We start from the raw sequence: 22275 nt of genomic DNA on the forward strand, positions 1-22275 counted from the left end.
CTTTGGACTGTGGTTCTTAGGCTTTTCTCAACTCAAACTCTTGGCTTTCTGCTAACTGTTCAGCAGGTAGTCTTGCCCCAGCCCCCAGACTCCACTTGTTCACTGCACACTAGATTCTGAAATGTTCTTTGGTGTCTGCACAGGGCTTGTAAGACCTTGTTCTCTGATTTCCACATGAACTACTCAGTTCTTACTATGTCAAGGCAAGAGCTGCTGTTTAGATTAAAGTCAGGAGGCTTCAAGTGTTGTCTCTGCCACACATTAGTTGTATAATTGTGGGAAGCTACTGAATTTTCTGATCATAAAGTGAGTGTTTACAATAACTTGCTTTACAGGGTTATCATAAGGAATAAACGTGAAGGTGTGTTAAAAACTACAGCACTCTTGGGCACCTGGGTGGCTCAGTCAGTTGAGCGTCCAACTTTGGCTCAGGTCATGATCTCACCTTTCATGAGTTCAAGCCCCGCATCAGGCTCTGTGCTGACAGCTCAGAGCCTGGACCCTGCTTCGGATTCTGTGTCTTCCTCTCTCTCTGCTCCTCCCCTGCTCACACTTTGTCGCTCTCTCAAAAAAAAAAAAATAAATAAATAAACATTAAAAAAAATTTTTTTGGGGCGCCTGGGTGGCGCAGTCGGTTAAGTGTCCGACTTCAGCCAGGTCACGATCTCGCAGTCCGGGAGTTCGAGCCCCGCGTCAGGCTCTGGGCTGATGGCTCGGAGCCTGGAGCCTGTTTCCGATTCTGTGTCTCCCTCTCTCTCTGCCCCTCCCCCATTCATGCTCTGTCTCTCTCTGTCCCAAAAATAAATAAAAAACGTTGAAAAAAAAATTAAAAAAAAAATTTTTTTTTAAACCTACAGCACTCTGCAGAAGTTTAAGCTGCTACTGCATTATACTTGTCCTCTCTTTAAATATTGCTTCCCCAAGGAGGCTGTACCTTTTGAAAGGAGAAGTTGTGCTTTATAACTTTGCATGCCTTCAACACAGAGGTCAGCATCCTGCACGTAACAAGCCCTCAAAAAATGTTGCTTCTAATCTTGACAAAATATGTTATTGATATCCTGTTATGGTTTAAAATGAAGGTGAAATAATGTCTCTCCCTGAAACAATTAACTGAACACAGTTAACACAGCCCAACTCACTTCTATAACCAGTATCAACCACAAACCCCAACATAAATATTCTAAGGTTTGTGAAGCTACTAGGATGTTAGAAACACCGGCACACACCTCTCAAGGGTAGGATGATACTGTGATACACCACTCTTTTTTTTTTTTTAATTTTTAAAAATGTTTATGTATTTATTTTTAGAGAGCGAGCAAGTAGGGGAGGGGCAGAGAGAGAGGGAAACAAAATCCCAAGCAGGTTCTGCACCTTCAGCATGGAGCTCGATGTAGGGCTTGACCCCACAAACCATGAGATCACAGCCTGAGCCACAATCAAGAGTCGGACACTTAACTGACTGAGCCGTCCAGGTGCCCCTTTAAAAAAAAAAATTGATGTTTATTTGTTTATGTGATCATACCACTCTTTAACACTTACATATTACATTTTAGTTTACTCTATGCCTATTTTTCCCTCTAGAGAGTGAAATCCTTAAAGACAGTGGCTATGTTAGGATCTTGTTTTCAGAGGCAGACACACAGAGCTTAATGTTTACTTATAAGACTAAATAATACTGAAGAATAACTGGCGATCAAGGCAAAACATAGAACATTCAGTAGCCCAAACATCATGACCAGGCATGATAGAAGACACACTACTAGAGTAGATATCAGGACAAAGAAAACAACTAGAGTTACTCACTCAGGGTCAGAAATGGCTTTTTCAACAGAACTTCAACTTTTCTTCAGATAGAAACTACTCAAACATGTACAACTTCCAACATGTTATTAAAACCAGTTTCCAAGGACTGGACACTGAAGACTAGGCAGATGCTTCATCAATGGGATTAAGTAAGCCAGAGATTGGCAGTATGAGGAAACCTATCACGTCAGTTTCTTTTTTTTTTAATTTTTTTAATGTTTATTAATTTTTTTTTTTGAGAAAGAGAGAGACAGAGCATGAGCAGGAGAGAGAGAGAGAAAGAAGGAGACACAGAATCCCAAGCAGGCCCCAGGCTCTGAACTGTCAGCACGGAGCCCAATGTGGGCTCAAACTCACGAATAGCAAGATCATGACCTGAGCCGAAACCAGACGCTTAACCAGCTGAGCCACCCAGGTGCCCCTTATCATGTCAGTTTCTATTTTCTTTTATGTATTATTCAGTCTGTAGAGATTTATACAGATATCCCTGAAAAAAATTGCTCCCATAAAAGGGAACTTCCACCAGGCTATCAGTGAACTTTTCAGAAGAAACTCTGCAACCCAAGAGAGTGTGGGATGATATAATCAAAGTGCTGAAAAAAATGACAAGAACACCACGACCTACCAACCAAGAATAATTTACCCAGCAAAGCTGTCCTTCAGAAATTAAGGAGATGCCTAGAATTTCCGAAACACAAGCTGAGGGATTTCATTACCAGTAGACCTGCTGTAACAAGAAATGCTACAGGGAATTCTTCAAGCTAAAATGAAAGGACACTATTTTAGTAACTTGAAAACATGAAAATATAAAACTCACTGGTAAAATATGTATATAGATTCAGAATGTTCTAATACTATGATGGTGGTGTATAAATCATTTAACTCTATTATAAGAGTTAGACAAAAGTATTAAAGATAACTATAGCTATAACTTCTTAATGGATACACAATATTTAAAACATGTGAACTGCGAAATAAAAAGCAAATAATGTTTGCGGGGAAAGGGAGTAACAGGGTAGAGCTTTTGTATGCAATCGAAGTTAAGTTGTCTACTACACTTCAACTAAAAAAAAAGAACATTGACAGAATTCAATATCCGTTCACGATAAAAACTCTCAACAAATTAGGTTTAGAAGGAATGTACCTCAACACAACGAAGACCATTATGTCAAGCCAACAGCTAATATAATATCATACTCAATAGCAAAAAGTTAAAATCTTTTCTTCACAATCAGGAAAAAGACAAGGATGACTACCCTCACCACTTCTAATCAACATTGTACTGGAAGTCCTAGCCAGAGCAATTAGATATGAAAAAAATAAACAGCATTCAAATCAGAAGTGAATAAGTAAAAAAAAAAAATCTGGTTTGCAGATGACATGATAGTATAAATGGAAAATCTAAATACTCCCCCCAAAAAAGTGTTAGAACTCATCAAAACAAAAATTCAGTAAATCAAAGGATACAAAACCAACATACTAAAATCGGTTGCTTTTCTGCCACTAACAATGAACTGAAAGAGGTAAGAAAGAGAAATTAAGAAAACTTTCTCATTTGCAAAGTAATGTTGAAAAAGAAAACCAAAGTGGGAGACATCACAATCCTGGACTTTACCCTCTACTACAAAGCTATCATCATCAAGACAGTATGGTATTGGCACAAAAACAGACACATAGGCCCAGAATTGGACCCAAAAACGTACGACAAACTAATCTTTGACAAAGCAGGAAAGAGTATCTAATGGAAAAAAGACAGTCTCTTTAGCAAATGGTACTGGGAGAACTGGACAGCAACATGCAGAAGAATGAAACTGGACTACTTTCTTACACCATACACAAAAATAAAATCAAAGTGGATGAAAGACCTAAATGTGAGACACAAAATCATAAAAACCCTAGAGGAGAAAGCAGGCAACAACCTCTTTGACCTCAGCCACAGCAATTTCTTGTTCAACACATCTCTGAAGGCAAGGGAAATAAAAGCAAAAATGAACTATTGGGACCTCATCAAGATAAAAAGCATCTGCACTACAAAGGAAACAATCAACAAAACTAAAAGGCAACTAATGGAATGGGGAAAGATACTTGCAAATGACATATTGGATAAAGGGTTAGTATCCAAAATCTATAAACAACTTACCAAACTCAACACCCAAAAAACAAATAACACAGTGATGAAATGGGCAGAAGACATGAATAGACACTTTTCCAAAGAAGACATCCAGATGGCCAAGAGACACATAAAAAGATGCTCAACGTCACTCATCATCAGGGACATACAAATAAAAACCACAGTGAGATACCACCTCACACCAGTTAGAGTGTCTAAAATTAACAGCTCAGGAAACAACAGATGTTGGCAAGGATGTGGAGAAATGTGAACCCTCTTGCACTGTTGGTAGGAATGCAAACTGGTGCAGCTGCTCTGGAAAACAGTGTGAAGCTTCCTCAAAAAATTAAAATTAGAACCACACTATGACCCAGCAATAGCACAACTAGGAATTTATTCAAAGCATACAGGAATGCTGATTCATAGGGGCACATGTACCCCAATGTTTATAGCAGTGCTTTCAACAATAGCCAAATTATGGAAAGAGCCCAAATGTCTATCAACTGATGAATGGATAAAGAAGATGTGGTTTATATACACAATGGAATACTACTTGGCAATGAGAAAGAATGAAATCCTGCCATTTGCAACAATGTGGATGGAACTTAGGCTAAGTGAAATAAGTTAGTCAGAGAAAGACAGATATCATATGTTTTCACTCATATGTGGAACTTGAGAAACTTAACAGAAGATCATGGGGGAAAGGAAGGGGAAAAATAGCTTCAAACAGAGAGGGAAGCAAACCATAAGAGACTCTTAAATACAGAGAACAATCTGAGAGGTGATAGGCATTGAGGAGAGCACTTGTTGGGATGAGCACTGGGTGCTGTAGGTAAGCAATGAATCATGGGAACCTACCCCAAAACCAAGAGCACACTGTATACACCGTATGTTAACCAACTTGACAATAAATTATATTTTTAAAAAAATAATACTTAAGATTAAATTTAACCAAGGAGGTAAATGTCCAATACACTGACAACTGTAAGACACTGATGAAAGAAATTGAAAAGATACCAAATAAAGGAAGAATAACCCATGTTGTTGGGTTGGATGAATTCATATTTTTTAAATGTTCACACTACTGAAAGCAATCTACAGAATCAATACAAAAGAAGTACAAGAAACAATCTCCAAATCTGTATGGAACCACAGAAGACCTCAAATAACCAAGACTATCTTGAAAAAGAAGAACAAAGCTGGATGCCTCAGCCTTCCTGATTTCAAAACATATTACAAAGCTGTGTATTTAAAACAGTATGGTAATGGCATAGAGGCAGACACATAGACCAATGGAACAGAACAGAAAGCCCAGAAATAAATCCCACCCATATATGATCAACTAATATTTGACAAGTGCACTGAGAACACACAATGGGGAAAGGAGAGTCTCTTCAATATAAAGCAGTGGAAAAACTAGATATCCACATGCAAAAAAACGAAACTGGGCCTGACACTAGATATAAAAATTAACTCAAAATGGATTAAAGACTTAACTTGAAGTCCTGAAACCATAAAATCCTAAAAGAAAACATAGGGAAAAAGCTTCTTGAGATTAGTCTGTTTTGGATACAACACCAAAAGCAAAGGTAACAAAAGCAAACAAATAACAAGAAAACAAAAATCAAACAAAAAACAAATGGGACTACATCAAACAGAAAAGCTTCTATACAGCAAAGAAAACAATCAACAAAACGAAAGGCAACATACAGAAAGGGGAAAATATTTGCAAACCATATATCTAATAAATATATTAATATTAATAGATCTATTAATAAATATATCTAATATCTATTTTAATATCTAAAATATGCAAGGAACTCATACAATCCAACAGCAATAAACACATACATACATACCCACACTCTGATAATAAAATGGGCAAAAGACCTGAATATACAGTTTTACATCAAAGATATACAAATGGCCAAAGGTACTTGAAAAGGTGTTTATCATCAGGGAAATGCAAATCAAAAGCACAATATATAATCTCACACTTTGTAGGATGGCTATTATCAAAAAGTTAGAGAGGGAGGGAGCCCAACCATAAGAGACTCTTAAAAACTGAGAATAAACTGAAGGTTGATGGGGGGTGGGAGGGAAGGGAAAGTGGGTGATAGGAATTGAGGAGGGCACCTGTTGGGATGAGCACTGGGTACTGTATGGAAACCAATTTGACAGTAAATTTCATATTAAAAAAAGGAAAGCTTAACTTTAAAAAAAAAAAAAAGAAGAGATACAAGTGTTGATGAGAAGGTAGAGAAAGGGAACTCTCATGCACTGCTGGTGGGAATGTAAATTGGTACAACCATTATGGGAAACAGTATGGAGGTTTCTCAAAATATTAAAAATAGAACTACTATCTGACCCAGAAATCCCACTTTTGGACATATATCTGAAGGAAATGAAATCAGTGTCTTAAAGAGATCTTCAATATCATGTTCACTGCAGCATAGTCAAGATATAGAAATATGGAAACCTAGGGGCGCCTGGGTGGCTTGGTTGGTTAAGCGGCAGACTTCGGCTCAGATCATGATCTCACGGTCTGTGAGTTCAAGCCCCGCGTCGGACTCTGTGTTGACAGCTCAGAGCCTGGAGCCTGTTTCAGATTCTGTGTCTCCCTCTCTCTCTGCTCCTCCCCTGTTCATGCTCTGTCTCTCTCTGTCTCAAAAATAAATAAACGTTAAAAAAATTTTTTTAAATAAATATGGAAACCTGTATGTCCATTGATAGATGAAAATATGATTATATAGATAGATAGAATATTATCCAGCCATAAACAGTTGGACATACTGCCATTTGCAACATGAAGGTCATTATGCTAAGTGAAATAAGCCAGAGAAAAACAAACAGTATATGGTATCTTTCATATATAGAAATCTAAAAAAAGAAAGTTGAATTCATAGAAACAGAAAGTAGAATGGTAGTTGTCAGTGGCTGTAGGGTAGGGGAAATAGGGAGATGCTGGTCAAACGGCACAAGCTTTCACTACTAAGATCAGTAAGTTTTGAGGATCCAAGGTATGGCATGGTGCCTGTGGTTAGTACTGAAAGGTATACTTGAAATTCGTGAGGAGAGTAGATCTTAAGCAATCTAACTCCACACATACAAAAAAGACAACTGTGTGAGGTGAATGATGCATTAATTAACGTGATTATGGTAAATATTTCATAATGTATATGTATATCAAATCATCATATGGTACATTTTAAGTATCCACAATTTTTTGGTCAATTATACCCCAATAAAGCTGGAAAAAAAATCCTTATCTATCTAGTCTGGCAAGAAATAATAAAATTAATAATAATAATAATTCATTAAATCAGGTTAGTCTTGACTAGTGGTATTGTATATATAATTATGGGCATTTGGTTACATATGTGGTTTTAATAACTGATGTTATTGTTAATGTATCTTAATGAGGATTTAATTGCCCTTTCATCCAGAAGTCAATTAAAAGAGCTGGAATTTCAAAATTTGGAAATTACTTGATTTTTAAAAATGTATCTTAAATATTTCTACCCACCTATGAAGAGTACTATGAAGAAAACTAAAAATTTATTAATTCCAAAATTATATCATTTGAACATCCTCAAGGTATTCCGATCAAAAAATTCAGTTTACTTTGTAAACAGGAAATGGCTGCAAGCATACAGGTGATATTCAAAATTATAAAACAATACATATCTTGAGATTTTTGTTTGAATAATCAACAAGCTTATTAAATTGGTAAAATAATTAGGAATTAATGCACACAGAATTAAAGTCCTAATTTCTAGAACAAGTATCTGAGAAAAACTGAAAATTTAATTTACTGCTAGTTATGTATGGGGTCCTTTATTCAGAAGATTTCTAATGCTTAAATTAATCTGGTTAATTTTTCAGGAGACTTTTAAAACTCAGGAAAAATAATGGGAACTGCCGCAATAACTTACTAAACATTTGCCAAACACCAGTAACTAAAAGAGCAGTTTCACAAAGACTGTGCCTCTTAAAAAGAAATGTAACACCCTCCTAGATGTCAGTTTCATATCTATTCATAGAATGCACAAAGACATCCAGGGAATCAATTAGCCAAGAGGAGAAGTAATAAAATTCAGTAATAAGCTACCAAAGCAAAGCTTTGATGGTTTCAATCAAAATAAGGAAGGCTAAAACAGTTATGAAATCAAAGCACCAGGAAAATCATGAGATGAAGGTGCTTATCAAGTCTCTGACTTCAGGTAGTTCTGCAACTAAACAGATGATTATATTCTATTTTTAAAGATCTCCTGAGACAGAAATTACATATCTATTCTCTGGATATTGTAAATCATGCCTCCAGCTCTGTTGAAACTGTCCTGTTCATCATTACCCCTCATTCTTAGCTAAGTTAGATATCAGACCTTTTGTAAGCTGATCCATGTGTAACTGCTGATCATTTATATTCTTGATGGAATCTCTCAGGGATGGCAAACTGGTTTCAATGAAAAGGCCAACTCCAATCAGCTGGAAGTGATACCTGTACGCTCTTGTGAAGGGTCATGAAGCCAATGGCCACTTAGAAGGAAGAACTGCCATTATGGCTTAGAGAATCTGTGGGGCACATATGAGAGCTGCTACGTATCCAGTTTTCCAAGTACTCTATTTAAATTGAAGGACAGCAAAGCAAGATGTCTTCAGTGGTGGCGAAGGTGCTTACAGCTCCATTCTCTCTCAGGTCTTCTGGCTGGTGTGAAGTGGGTTGGGCAAGTCTTACTTTATGGGGACAGTCAGTGGCAGAAGTAAGTGGCAGCTACAGCCAGAATGTTTCCACTTCACTCTACTGTGAGCACAGTAGGTTCCAGGGCAAAGCTCCAGGAATCTGAGGAATTGGTCCAACTCCCTGGAAGTGTCAACTTCACTACCTTCACCTGGCAACACAGCATCATTTCCTCTCGTTCCATATCAGTGCTTTCCCATGAGGATCTCCTCAAGCTGCAAAATAATTTCAGAACACTACCCCCCAAACTGAGAAAATACACGATGAAAAAGAAAACTGAATTCAATAACACTTCTGTGTGATTCTGTATTTTACTACACACAACTACATCTATACATGTTTGAAAAACTGTAGGGGTGCCTGTGTGGCTCAGTTGGTTAAGCATCCCAAATTGGGCTCAAGTCATGATCTCATGGTTCATGGGTTCGAGCCCTGCGTCATGCTCTGTGCTGACAGCTCAGAGCCTAGAGCCTGCTTCAGATTCTGTGTCTCCCTCTCTCTGCCCCTCCCCTGCTCATGCTCTCTCCCTCTCTCTCAAAATAAATTAATATTTTAAAAATTTATAAAAAAAAAACAACCTGTAGCATATGGATGTGTGAGGTATAATGCCATTTTAGACAATTATTGGTAGACAGGAATTCAAACATTCCAAATAATACTCTAAAATCCCCTAGGACTCTCTGGCTCCTAGTTTAGAAACATACCATTCTGTGCACTGGGTACTAGAAGAAAGAGGGTCAGAAGCCTCATGACAACAAGCCTTCAAAAACAAGACTGAGAAAAGTTAGGTTTCTTCTGTTTCTTCCCTCAAGAAGAAATAACTTTTACTTTCTCTTTTTAAGTTATATTTTTATTTAACTATTTTCAATGCTTTTCTTTGGATATACTCAGCTTTTTTAATCCCCTCTATGATGGGGAAATTAACATTAGACATAGTAATCTAACCTAAAGTATATTCCTAGAGTTATGTGTCATTATGGGCAATATAGCCCAGTCAGCCAGCTCACTCTCCTCAATATCTGGGTTAGTAAGTTTATCTTTCTACCAGGACTCACTTTAGTCAGACATATACAAAGCCCACTGACTTAATGTTCTCAAAAATCTAAAGATTCAAACTTACTTTTCTTTTTTCTCGTTTCCCCAACTTTATTTAGTGGCACGTTCACAGTGGGGATGGGGGTAGACACAAGGTAGGGACTGATCTGTCCTGGAGCCCAGGGGCACCACACACCATGCACTACAGATGGGAGGAGGCACAGCGGGGGGCCTTGTGGCCCCAGTAGAAGCCTGTGTACCAGGGAGGAGGCAGTAAGTACCTGGGTCCCTCAAGCCCATGCCCACAATGGGAGGGGCTAATACTGGACTGAGGTTGAGGGGAAAGGATAGGGGACACAAAGTGTCTGCTCCAGAGGGGCCAAGTGACCAAGCCCTTACCCAAGGCACAAGCCCACAGGGCAGGCTGGGGCCACTCTGGACATAGAGCTACACCATTCTCCCTTTTCCTCTCTGGTGAGGGAAAGAAGGATTGGGGGCTGGGCCAAGCATCTACCCTGTCCTGCCCCATCCTGTCCTTAGCCAAACAGAATGGGTTTGATATCTATTGACAATGACCCCTTGATATGCAAGTGTCTCCATGATGTTGGCAATGTTCTTGCAGTCATCAATGCTGCCATGGGCCCTGCCTGTATGTCTATGTCTGTTTATGTCTAGAAGGCCATCGTTGGGCCAGCAGCCTATGGTGAAGGTGTAAGCCTTTTTCAGATTAACCCGCTGCCGGAAGTAATCTGCCATTGGCAAGCTCAAGTACTGGCACCGGCCCAGAAGCGTGACTTTCAAGTCCCATCCTCCATGGGTGAAAAACTGATTTGACGTTTGGATCTAAGAGGTCTTCTTTCTCCATCCACTCACCGACCCTCTCCAGCACTTGTTGCAGGCTGGGCTGACCACCCACTATGGCCCACTATCCCTGGGAGCTCTCTGAACAGAAGGGAGTAAACTGTGGATGAACCACAGGCTGGACCTGGTCAATCTCCACGGTCTGACCATTTAGCTTCAGCATGAGGAATTCGATGATTCCCTCCACATACTCTGACCCTGGCCATTCAATCTACTTTTTTTTGTTAATACAACTTATGTTTTTTGTTTGTTTGTTTTTAATTTTTTTTTAACATTTAGTTATTTTGAGACAGAGAGAGACAGAGCATGAACGGGGGAGGGGCAGAGAGAGAGGGAGACACAGAATCGGAAGCAGGCTCCAGGCTCTAAGCCATCAGCCCAGAGCCTGATGCAGGGCTCGAACTCATGGACCGCGAGATCGTGACCTGAGCTGAAGTCGGACGCTCAACTGACTGCGCCACCCAGGCGCCCCAATACAACTTATGTTTAATTCTTACTGCATTGTTTTAAATTCAGTCATTAAGATGCAACCTACTCTTCTTTACTAGGCACATATAAGCAGACTGAGGTCTTGCTTCTGGTATGGCAGGGGAAATCAGACTGTAAGAATAAGAGTGTATTTAATTCCAGAAAAAGAAGGGTACTAGACTTTTTAGTATTTTATTTGCAATATAGGTGAGATCCTCTGAGATATTTTAGCATGAAAATTCATTGTAGATGCAAAAAAATGTCATTATCATGATAATAATATAAGTGCAGTCAGAAAGAAAAGGAAGCATAAGTACTGTCAATGGTGATAATTTCAATTACCAGGTGAAAGCAGTGTAAATGGATTAAATCTAAGAATGTGATTTTTTTTAAACAGAAATCAATCCAATGAACTCCTGAACCATCCTGTTATTTGCTGAGAGCTGGCATGAAGTAAGGATTTTAAACAGAGTACATATTCATGCCATACAAGTCAGGCAAATGTCTATATCATTTTTTATTGTTTTAATTTTCTCTCTCATCAAGTATGGATTTCTGTTGTTCCTGTCAAATAGTAAAATTACAAACTAACTTAGGTGACCAAGTGGAAGATGAAAAAAGTTTTAGAAGTATCAGAAGTATGAGAGCTAATAAGTGATAAAAATATGATAGAATAGAAGATTCTGGAACTCCTAATGGATCTGAGCATTGATTATTAACTGCTAATGTCATTAAAAAAGAGAGAGACCCAGGCAACCTGATGGTAGAACACACTACTACCTATGAAGCATCTTGACAAAAACCAACCAAACCAAAAAACACCAAATCTAAATTTGGCCAAGCTGCTAGATTCTACCAATTTGCAAAAAAATTAACAGCATGAAAGAAGCTGTTAAACCACACCCAGTAATGCAGCGAGCAAAATTTATATGTGAAAACTACAATACAACCAGCCCAGTTTTTCTTACAAATAAATTTCAAGGAAAAACAAGAGAGAAAAAGAAATATGAGGATGGTTAAGAGGGACTATGAGTTATACTATGACAGCAGATACTTAGAAATGTAACAACAGACTGGATATTTTAGGCTATTAAGGAAGTATTGATAATTTTAAGTGTTTTTGTATTGTTATGTTTTTAAATAGGGTTCTTTCAAAAATACATGATAAATCCATTTAATATAATTATATAATGTCTGGAATTTTCTTCATAATCTAGTTGTTGAAGAGCAGGTGGGAATATAAATGAAACTTGTCTGCCCAGGAATTGATAACTGTTGAGAGTGGATCATGCATTTACGGGTTTCATTATAATATTCTCTTTAATTCTGTCCAATTTCATAATCTCCCGTATATATTAGTTTGCTAGGACTGCCACAGCAACAACAACAACAACAAAAACACACTGGGTGGCTTAAACAATGGAAACTTATTTTCTCAAAGTTGTAAAAGCTAGAAGTCCAACTTCAAGACGTGGGAAAGTTTGGTTTCTTGTGAGTCTTCTCTCCTTGGCTTGCAGATGGTCACCTTGCTGTGTCCTCACATCATCTTTTCTCTGCACACACCCATCCCTGGAGTCCCTCTGTCCAAATTCCCTCTTCTTATAAGAACACCAGTCAGACTGGTTTAGGGTCCTCTCTAATGGCCTCTTTTTTAACTTAATCACCTCTTCAAAGGCTCTGTCGCCAAATATAGTCACATTCTGAGATACTGGGGGTTAGGGCTAAAACATATGAATTCTGAGGAAACAATTCAGTCTGTAATACCAACATGAGAAATTTAAAAATATAACATATGATACTGAGAATATTATATTTTTAAATGAAATAGAATACATAAAATCTGTAACTTCAAAAACTGAATAAAAAAAGAGGTATGAATTATTTCTGGATCTAGATCTCCAAACAAACTTCTCTCATAGTCTCACCTTTCAATATTTTTATAGACCTCACTCAACATGTATCCCTAGCAGAAATGTTGCATTTCATTTTTCTTGTAGTGCCTTTCTGAGATCTTACAGACTGAAGTACAGCATAAGAGAAACAATATTTGTTGTGAGCAGCTAGCTAGATCTACCTACAAAAGTGTTATGGACAGGGGCGCCTGGGTGGCGCAGTCAGTTAAGCGTCTGACTTCAGCCAGGTCACGATCTCGCGGTCTGTGAGTTCGAGCCCCACGTCAGGCTCTGGGCTGATGGCTCAGAGCCTGGAGCCTGTTTCCGATTCTGTGTCTCCCTCTCTCTCTGCCCCTCCCCCGTTCATACTCTGTCTCTCTCTGTCCCAAAAATAAATAAACATTGAAAAAAAAAAAAAGTGTTACGGACTGAATGCTTGCATCCCCACTAAATTCATATGCTGAAATTTAATCCCAGTGTGATAGTACTTGGCAGTGGGGTCTTTGGGAGGTGATTAGGTCATGTGAGTGGATCCCTCGTGATGGGAATAGTGTCCTTACGGGAGGCCAAAGAGCTAGCTCACTCTCTTCCCACCATGTGAGAATACCAGGGGAAGTCAGCAGTTTGCAAATTGGAAGAGGGCTCTTGCCAGAATCCAACCATCCTGGGACCCTGATCTTGGGATTTCCAGCCTCCTGAACTGTGAGAAATATATTTATGCTGTTCATAAGCCACCAGTTTATAGTATTTTTGCTATAGCAACCCAAACTAAGGTGTAAGCATTGTTTTCTAAAGAAACTATTCACCTAACAAATATTATCTCTCATTTTCAGAATTATACACAAACCAAGAAATTGATATGACCTAGGTGATAGCCTAATTAGGAAGAATTTTAATTGATTAATTGCCTTTATCCAGTATCTCATTTCTACCTCAGGGGAGGTCATCAGTAGAAGGCCAAGTGTTTGATTTTCCTCTCCTTTCTGTGCAACAGGATTTAAAGGAAATCATAGAGAAAATACTGGCCAAACTTATCTGGAAAAATAGCATATTAATTAGAAGTCAACATTAGATTCCAAAAAAGGTAGTTATAACCTGAAAGGATGGGCTTAATAAGGTGACAGCATGTAATAGGACTAAATGTATGATTCCACTCTGAGGTCCAAAAACACTGGGGAAAAAATATAAGAGATGTATGTATGGCTTAATAAGAATACATATTAAAAATTTTATTGGGAATTCTAATTGGCAATAAAGACACTGAGGGTCAATAATGTGCTTACTGAGATTTAACATATTAGGTTCATCAACAGAATTATGACTTAAAAGAAAGGGATGATGATCTCATTTTATTCAAGGCTGGGTTTCATCTGAAATTTTTGTATCTAGGTGGCAAGCACACTTTATAGAGTATAACATGAAAATGGTGAATATATTTAACACCATATCAAGTCAAGAACAGCAACAGAACTTGGAAATGTTAGGATAAAACAAGACTGAAGAGAGACAGAAAGCTTGTCTTCAAAAAGCTGTCATTTAGAAAGGTTTAGGCCTATCCTTCATGGCCCCAAGAGGGAAAAATGATGTTGGCCTGGCTAACTCCTTCTCATCCTTGGGGAAATATCACTTCCTCCAGGCCTTCTCTGGCTCTCGAGCAATGGTGTCTGCAGCACCTATTCTTCTCTGTTGGGCACCAATCCTTCTTCTAAGTGTCAAATCATGGTAGCCTTGCTAGACTGCAAATTCCCAGAGAGGCTGGAACATGTCTGGCTTGTCAGTCCTAGAACACTCCATGTCTACCACAGATGAGTGAATGAAACAACACGTGAGAAAGAGATTTGGCTCTGATATTAAAATGTATTTTCTAATACAGCTGTGCAGAGATTCACGGGCTGCCTCAAGAAGTAGTCATTTTTCTTTCAGAGGAAACCCCCACTCAGGCTTAAAATGGCAGTCCACTTGCCTGGGGCAGGGCTGGGTGGGGTAGAAGGGATTAAAGCATCAGGGAGGTGACTGGCTTATATGATTTTTAGCCTCCTTGCCAACCTGAGGCCTCATGGTCTGAATTCTTCTAGGAAAGGTGATGCTAATTATGTCACAGGTTTCACTTAGCACATCAGCTCTATTCTGATCCATTCTGGCAAAGTTTTGTAATAAATTTTGACGTAATTGCTTCTGTTCAAACCCAAATTTCATTTGCTGTTTCTAACTTTTCCTTCTTTTTATTTCCCTACTCCAAACAGCTGATGGTTAACGTTTCCATTTCACTATAAGGATGCATAACGCTTCAGAAAACACAGCAGCAGACAATGAGGTGAGGTCAGACTCAGAAAAATATTTCCGAGGTTCTCAGCGCCATCTGTGCCAAACATAAATGCAGATTTGATAAATGACACAAAGTCATTTCCCTTTCTGCTGATTTGATTTTTACAAGGCCCCAATTTTCTATAGAAACAGACCAGATTTATAGCAAACACAAAGACTGTATCTTTTATTTATAGGGCAAAAATCTACCCAAGTACTTTTCATCAAATTTGTGTGCCCTCTAATACTGGCTTTTAGAGTATTAGTCAAGCATTAGATGACTTTGGTTATTCCTGTGGGAATGAATACACAAGGTCGATCTCCTCAGCACAGTTTCTGAGACTACCAATTCTGACCTCGATTACTTGGTCCAGTTCAATAAGGAAATTTGGGGATGAGATTGTCAGATAAGTGAATAAATACACATGCTCACTATCCTTTCTCTACTCCCTGACTTCCTTCTAGAGGAACGTCTTTTGTAAAAGTGCCCCAGCCCTAAATCAATTTGTAGACAGCCATGGAATCGGGAAAACAACCTGGTATTCACTAATAATAATTAAAATAGAAACATAACTTATTTTGAATCTCAGTACATCCACTGAGACATTTCTGAAAACTGGGGTTGAGATAAAGGTGGGGAGTTATACAAGGGGTGGGGGAAGCAGGCAAGTGACACCCAGAAGTTGAGATTACAGTTGTTAGGAGGACACCCCCACAGCAGGAAAAGGGGCTTCGAGAGAGCCCTCCCCGAAACAGGACTCAGTACGACAGTCCTGAGGAAGTGTGGGCTGGATGGAGATGATGCCTATCACCTTGAATTTCCATGCCTCTTTCTGAGGGCTTCGTTCCTTAGTCCAAGGATGAGCAAGGGAGATTACAGAGAGCATATGAGGAGAATTGGAGGAGTTACACACTTTTCAAATGCTTAACATCTTTTTCTATTCCAAGATAGCATTTGAGGACCAGACAGTAGATCCTGGATTTATACCTCACTCTGAATATCCTTCTGTTTTCTACAGCTTTAAGCATAACCCACCAAATAAGGTACTCATTCCTACATTTAGTAGAACTTCAGACATGGCTCTGAGAAAAAAAGACACGTGGACAACGTACGTCTGTGCTGACATGTAGTTCCTGCACTCTTCAGAGCAGTGCCTCTCCAACTCTAACGTGCCTACAAATCATGGCCATGACTGCTAACACATGAATTTTCATCCAGTAGGTCTGAGATGCTGCATTTCTCACAAGCTCTCAGATGACGCTGATGCTGCACACTCAGAGAAGGTTTTAGACCATGACAAGAAAATCCAGCTTTGGCAGGAAATCTGTGCCCACACCTTTATTCACACTCCTATGTTTCTCCCCTGACTTCCTGTAGTCTTTTCTATTTCACTGCTGTAAGAAAATTTTAGGGCAAAGCGAAGTGAGTACAAAAGAAAAGAAAATATTCTAAAATCATAACCTCAAGGAGAGCAGTAAGATTTTAAGTTGTCTCAAGGGTAGAGACATAATTTGTGATATGCATGAATTATACATACTTCATGCAAATCATGGAACAAATACACAGTAGCCTGTCTATTTTTTTCCATAAACGAAGCCCTATGTCTGCATAACTTAAAGGAAGTTTATTTCATTAATGCACAGCATACCGTCTCATTTTTCAGGTATCTCTGAAGACAGAAGTGGTCTGAATAAGCCAAATTTCCCAGACAACCGAAGTTTATCTTAAGTATCCAATTGTATTTATTTAAATGATGTTTAATCGAACTCTTTTTGAATTCACATATTCAAGACTTGTTAGCTATACAAACCAAGGTTTAACACACATGCACAATTATCCAGGGTAAACAGTGATTATGCTATGGCAGGAAATAACAGCGCTATGGGACCTACTCAGGTCTGTAAGGAACAATGTGCTCCTGTACAGTAGAGTCTTAGAATGGCCTCTGAGGCCTACCCAAAGCAAACTTCTGCTTCCTTCCTTCATGATCAGCTCTAATACTGCTCATTGCCCTCCTCTTACAAGTTTTTGATCTGCTGCTTTATTTTTCACACAATATTCTGGGAAAGATTTTGAGACCAGCTTCCTTCTCATTTCCCATATTTTTTATTATTATATTATTATTATTATATTTTTTAAAGCTTCTTTATTTATTTTGAGAGAGAGGGAGTGCGCACACACACAAGCAAGAGAGGAGCAGAGAGAGAGGGAGAGACAATCCCAAGTAGGCCCCGTGCCCTCAGCTCAGAGCCTGATGAGGGGTTTGAACCCATGAACAGTGAGATCAAGACATGAGCCAAAACCATGAGTCAGACGCTTAACCGACTGAGCCACCCAGGAGCCCTATTTTATTATTATTATTTTAATAAATAAAAAGAGCTCTTTTACAGGGCTTTGGGCTACTGGTTGTCTAGGTCACTGCAATCATTCCAAATTAAAGAAATTACACAAGTTGATTCCCCACTGACCATCTCTTATTATGACTACTGAATACTCACTGATCCCGGTGTCCTTACAGTACTGCACCAAGTACTGCCCCATGACTCTCAGCAGATGATTATACTCTTGGACATTGAGAAATTCCTGCTTATTATGGGATGGCTCCATGATCTCCAAGGGTATATTAACAATTCCAACCACGCCTGCACCAAGTCTAGAAGAATAAATACATTAAAAAATTCTGAAAAATTTAGCTAAGGAAAAAGAAAATGCAAATATGCCATGGTCTTTTGAAATCAAAATTTTTTCCACATAAATTTATTCACTGGGTCTGGACCATGTCAAAGTTTAACAACTTATGATATAATTGTATTTTGTTACATAAATCTGTAGTAATCGTAGGTGTGTTTGGTCTCATAGTAAAGAAAAAATCTAATGCACTGTTACTAAATTAACATGACTTTTTCTTCCAAACCTAAAGGTACAAGAGGAGGCGTTTTAGCATGAGACACCACTAACAATGCTTTGCTGAAATAAACTGACATAACCCTCTTCATGATCTGGCCAGAGTCAATTTCTCCATCCTCATTTCATGGCAGGTTGGGTTCTTCCCTGTCATTGCAGAGGTCCATGGGGTGTTCAATGAATTCTACTAAGGGAACATAAGGGCCAGATTATCCTAGAAAGTGACAGGTATCTGCCTGTTAGTCTGATGAATAAATTCAGTGTTTTTCAGATTTTAAGCAACTTACGATATATATAACCAGGATATTTCTGCTTAGTGACAGAATATTCTGTTTGGTTTCCCTGTTTTGGGAAAGAACATCCAGTTGTCTAGTTCTTCCAAGGCTCCCAACTGCCCTTAGCAAGGCACACAAATCAAGCCTTCCTAATGTAGTGCTGCTACCTTACCATGTGTTTCACTACTTTCCCCTGCCACCCTGCCCTCCCTTTAACTATTCATTCTCTAAGCCTAAATTTGGGCATCATTTCTTCCAGGAAGTCTGACTCAACTTCCCCCAGTTTGGTTTACTACTCTTCCCAAGTGCTCTTTTTGCACCTCATGCTTGCCTGTAGCACATATTCATCCATCTATCTGTCCATCCATCCATCCATCCATCTATCCATCCATCCCGGTTCAGGATGGATGCATCCTATTCCAGAAACTGGGAATACAGTACTGAATAAGAAAAATAAGGCCCCTGTCTATAAAGTTTCTCTTCTATTGAGGGGTAACAGGCAGTAAGGGTGACCAGATCATTTCAGATGGTGATAAGTGGTAGGAGGAAAACAAAGCAGGTGCTATAACTTGTGCAGAGTAACAAGGGGGAGGGGCCAATGGCAGCGGCTGACTTTATTAGACAGTGCAGGAAGACCTTCCTGTGGAGGGGACTTTAGTTAAGTGCCTAAGTAACACACTCAGACCAGCAGTAAGGAGATCTGAGGACAGAAGGTTCAAGAACCAAGGCTGTAAGACAGGAGTGAGCTTAGGATATGTGATACACTGGAAGCTGGCTGTTGTGAGGAGAATGTAGTGAAAGGGTGGGTACAGGTGGGCCATCACAGGGCCAGGCAGAGGCCAGATCACTGGAAGACCATAGTAACCAGTTCTATTCTATATCCATTGGTGTTTTAAGCAAGAGAATAAACTAATTTTTTTAAAGATCATTCTTACTGTTGCCACATAATATGAAAAATATGTATTTATATACTTGTTCCTTTCACTGGACTATAAGTTCTTTGCCAAAGGGTAGCAGGTCTTCACCATCTTGTGTGCAGAGCTTAGTACAGTGCCTGGCACATGACACTGCAGTTCAAGTGTTTGTTGAATGAACAAATGAATGAACTGCTAATTCCTAGAGAGTGAGAAATAAGATGAAAAATGGTCCCCTGAGCCATTCTATTAATCACAAGAATTCTGTTTGAGCCCTGATCCATTTTACTGGTCACAATTACCCTGTCTGACTGTCTACATAATTCATGAAAGCAGCACATGGAGTTTTGGACCATCAGGAAAGCACCAGAATGTATTATTCTGGAATCCAAATAGGTTAGAGAGGGTTAGTAATACACGCTCAGGCAGGTAACTGCCAAGAACTCATATACATAAAGGTTGCACAAAATGTTAACAGGGTTGCTTTATAAGACTATGGATTTTCTTTCCTAAAATTTCCTTATTATGCTTGTATTATTTTTACATCGGTAAAATATTAAAATCCTAACCTGAGGAGATGGTTCAAGAAATGGTAAAACATCAAGTTTCTCAGGAAATGTATTAGAAAAATTTCCCAAGTGTGCTTTTCCTTCAAGCAGGCATATAGTTGTGCCAATATTATAAATTAGGCATATTAATGCCTGCGCATTGATGGGAAGGGTGAACGGAGGACAGGACACCTGCTCCCATTATGATTAATCACTCATCTAACTCCAAAGACAGAATCTTACCGCAACCTCCCTCATCCTGCCTATGCCTCTGAAAACAAAAATATACTTACAAGGACTTCAGTTTCAACTGTGGGCCCACTTTCTCATGCATTTTGATCAGGCGGTTATTACTGTAAATGAACATCCCAGCTTGGCTTCGATTTTCTATGTTCACTCCAAAGAACAGGCAGAGAGTCCTTGCTTTTTTTAATTCTCTAGCATTATATTTAGAAAAGTTAAAAAAAAGGTTTTTATTAGATAGAAATATATAGTTTACAAACTGCTAATAATTAAACTGAGAAGGTAAACATCAAAGGAACTAAATGTAAAATACCCAGGTATTTTGCAAAACCTAGTGGGTACACTCAATATCTTTGTGTAGCCAAGTATTTTGCATAAACATGATGGCCATACCAGTCAAACACAAGCATTCCTAGATCTAAAAACAGCCTTGCCAACTTAAATTTACAAGAACTAGAAAATGCCAAAAGATTTGTGAAATGTTAAGTGGACTAATAGGAACACGCAACATTTTTAAAAAATTATGATTTGACTATTTTAAAATTTCAGTATTTTTTTACTCTGGATGTGATTTCTAACTTTCAACGTGTCCTCAAGCCTCTAAATATCCTATATAGATTGGACTATGCCAAAAAATACTCTTTAGCTTTCTCTTTCTCCAAAATCAAAGTTAATAAAGCCAAGTTTACAAGGGCAACAGACATAAGCTCCTGTTTTTCTTAGTCTGTCTTGCAATATTATGTTTTATGTGACTTTTCTATTAAAAGTGTAAAAGCAGAAATTGAGACATAGCAGGATATGATAGAAACAACCATAGTAACAGGAAGCTGCTTGGAGCTATGAAAAACACCTGAATATAAGAACTGGAAAGACAGGCTTGGCTTCAAAAACAAACTCATCTCTGTAACAGCCGTGTGACTATGGATGAGTCACTTCAACTTCCTGTCCCATCTGAAAAATGGGAAGAATACCTACCTAGCCATTTGGGATGTCAGGAGGACTAGAAGAAATAATGTCAAGTATAAAGCTGGAACAGATTAGGTGCCTCACCAATGTTATTTTCCTTTCCTACCAAGAATGGTGCCAAATATAATTCTTCCCCTCCACCCATCTTGTAGGTCTCATTCCACAAACACAGCTTTTTCTTTTCAAATTATAACTACATGCCACCATAACTGACATAATATGCTTACTGGACTGGCTAAATACATCTATCATTAAAGGACAAAGAAAAAGCCCTAATTAGGCCTTCTACATGGACATAATATAGGGCACATTAGACTTTATGAGGGAATTATTGACTGGGATTAACATATACATTTTAAAAGCACATACTTGCTGGGTTCAATACATACAAATCACATTTTTTCTCAAAAATGTGTACTCAATATTAAATCCTTACTCTTCAACAAAAAAGAATACTGACTATGTAAGGGACCCCAAAACAGGATGTTGCAGAATATGACAGCATCACTCTGCAACAGTAAATGACATGCTGATTCTCTTCAAATTTGTAATAAAAGCATTTTGCTATAAAAAAAAGTTCATACCAACTAGCTGGCATTATTATTAATAAAATATAGGTCAATCACCTTTCATACATACAAATGTAACTACAAACAATTCATCAACCAGAGTTTTCTTTCTCAAGACTTTAAAGAAGCTTTGCTATAGAAATAGCCTAAGTCAAATGGACTGATGAGTGGAGAAAAGTATTCCATACACACACACACACACACACACACACACACACACACACACACACATATATATTCCATATATATATATATATATATATATATATATATATATATAATGAAATATTGTCATTTACAATGACATGGATGAAGCAAGAGTATAATGTTAAGTGAAATAAGTCACTCAGAGAAAGACAAATAGAATATTCTTTGATTCATATGTGGCATTTAAGAAACAAAACAAATGAGCAATGAAAAAAAGAAAGAGACCATCCAAGAAGAAACAGACTCTTAACTATAGAGAACAAACTAAGGGTTACCAGGGGTGAAGAGGGTGAGGGAATGGGTAAAATAGATTCAGGAGTGCACCTGTTGTGATGAGCACCAGGTGTTGAATGGAGCTGTTGAATCACTCTATTGTACACCTGAAACTCATGTTACACTGTACGTTAACTAACTAGAATTTAAATAAAAACTTG

The 22275-nt window shown here is 38.4% G+C and overlaps 1 protein-coding gene and 1 pseudogene across 4 annotated transcripts in view; both read right to left on the minus strand.

Moving 5' to 3' along the window:
* MORC1 (MORC family CW-type zinc finger 1) overlaps positions 1–22275 on the minus strand; it is a 167047-nt gene that overhangs the window by 80686 nt on the left and 64086 nt on the right. For all 4 annotated transcript variants that reach the window (XM_019839671.3, XM_045036903.1, XM_045036902.1 and 1 more), the window contains 2 exons: positions 20150–20293; positions 17714–17868 (listed from right to left, as the gene is read on the minus strand). In XM_019839671.3, coding sequence (XP_019695230.2) covers positions 17714–17868; positions 20150–20293 — 299 coding nt within the window. The remainder of the gene's footprint in view (positions 1–17713; positions 17869–20149; positions 20294–22275) is intronic.
* Positions 10200–15046, minus strand: LOC105260909 (annotated as a pseudogene).

The sequence above is a fragment of the Felis catus genome, chromosome C2, assembly GCF_018350175.1.
Source record: "Felis catus isolate Fca126 chromosome C2, F.catus_Fca126_mat1.0, whole genome shotgun sequence".
In the NCBI taxonomy this organism is placed as follows: Eukaryota; Metazoa; Chordata; class Mammalia; order Carnivora; family Felidae; genus Felis; species Felis catus.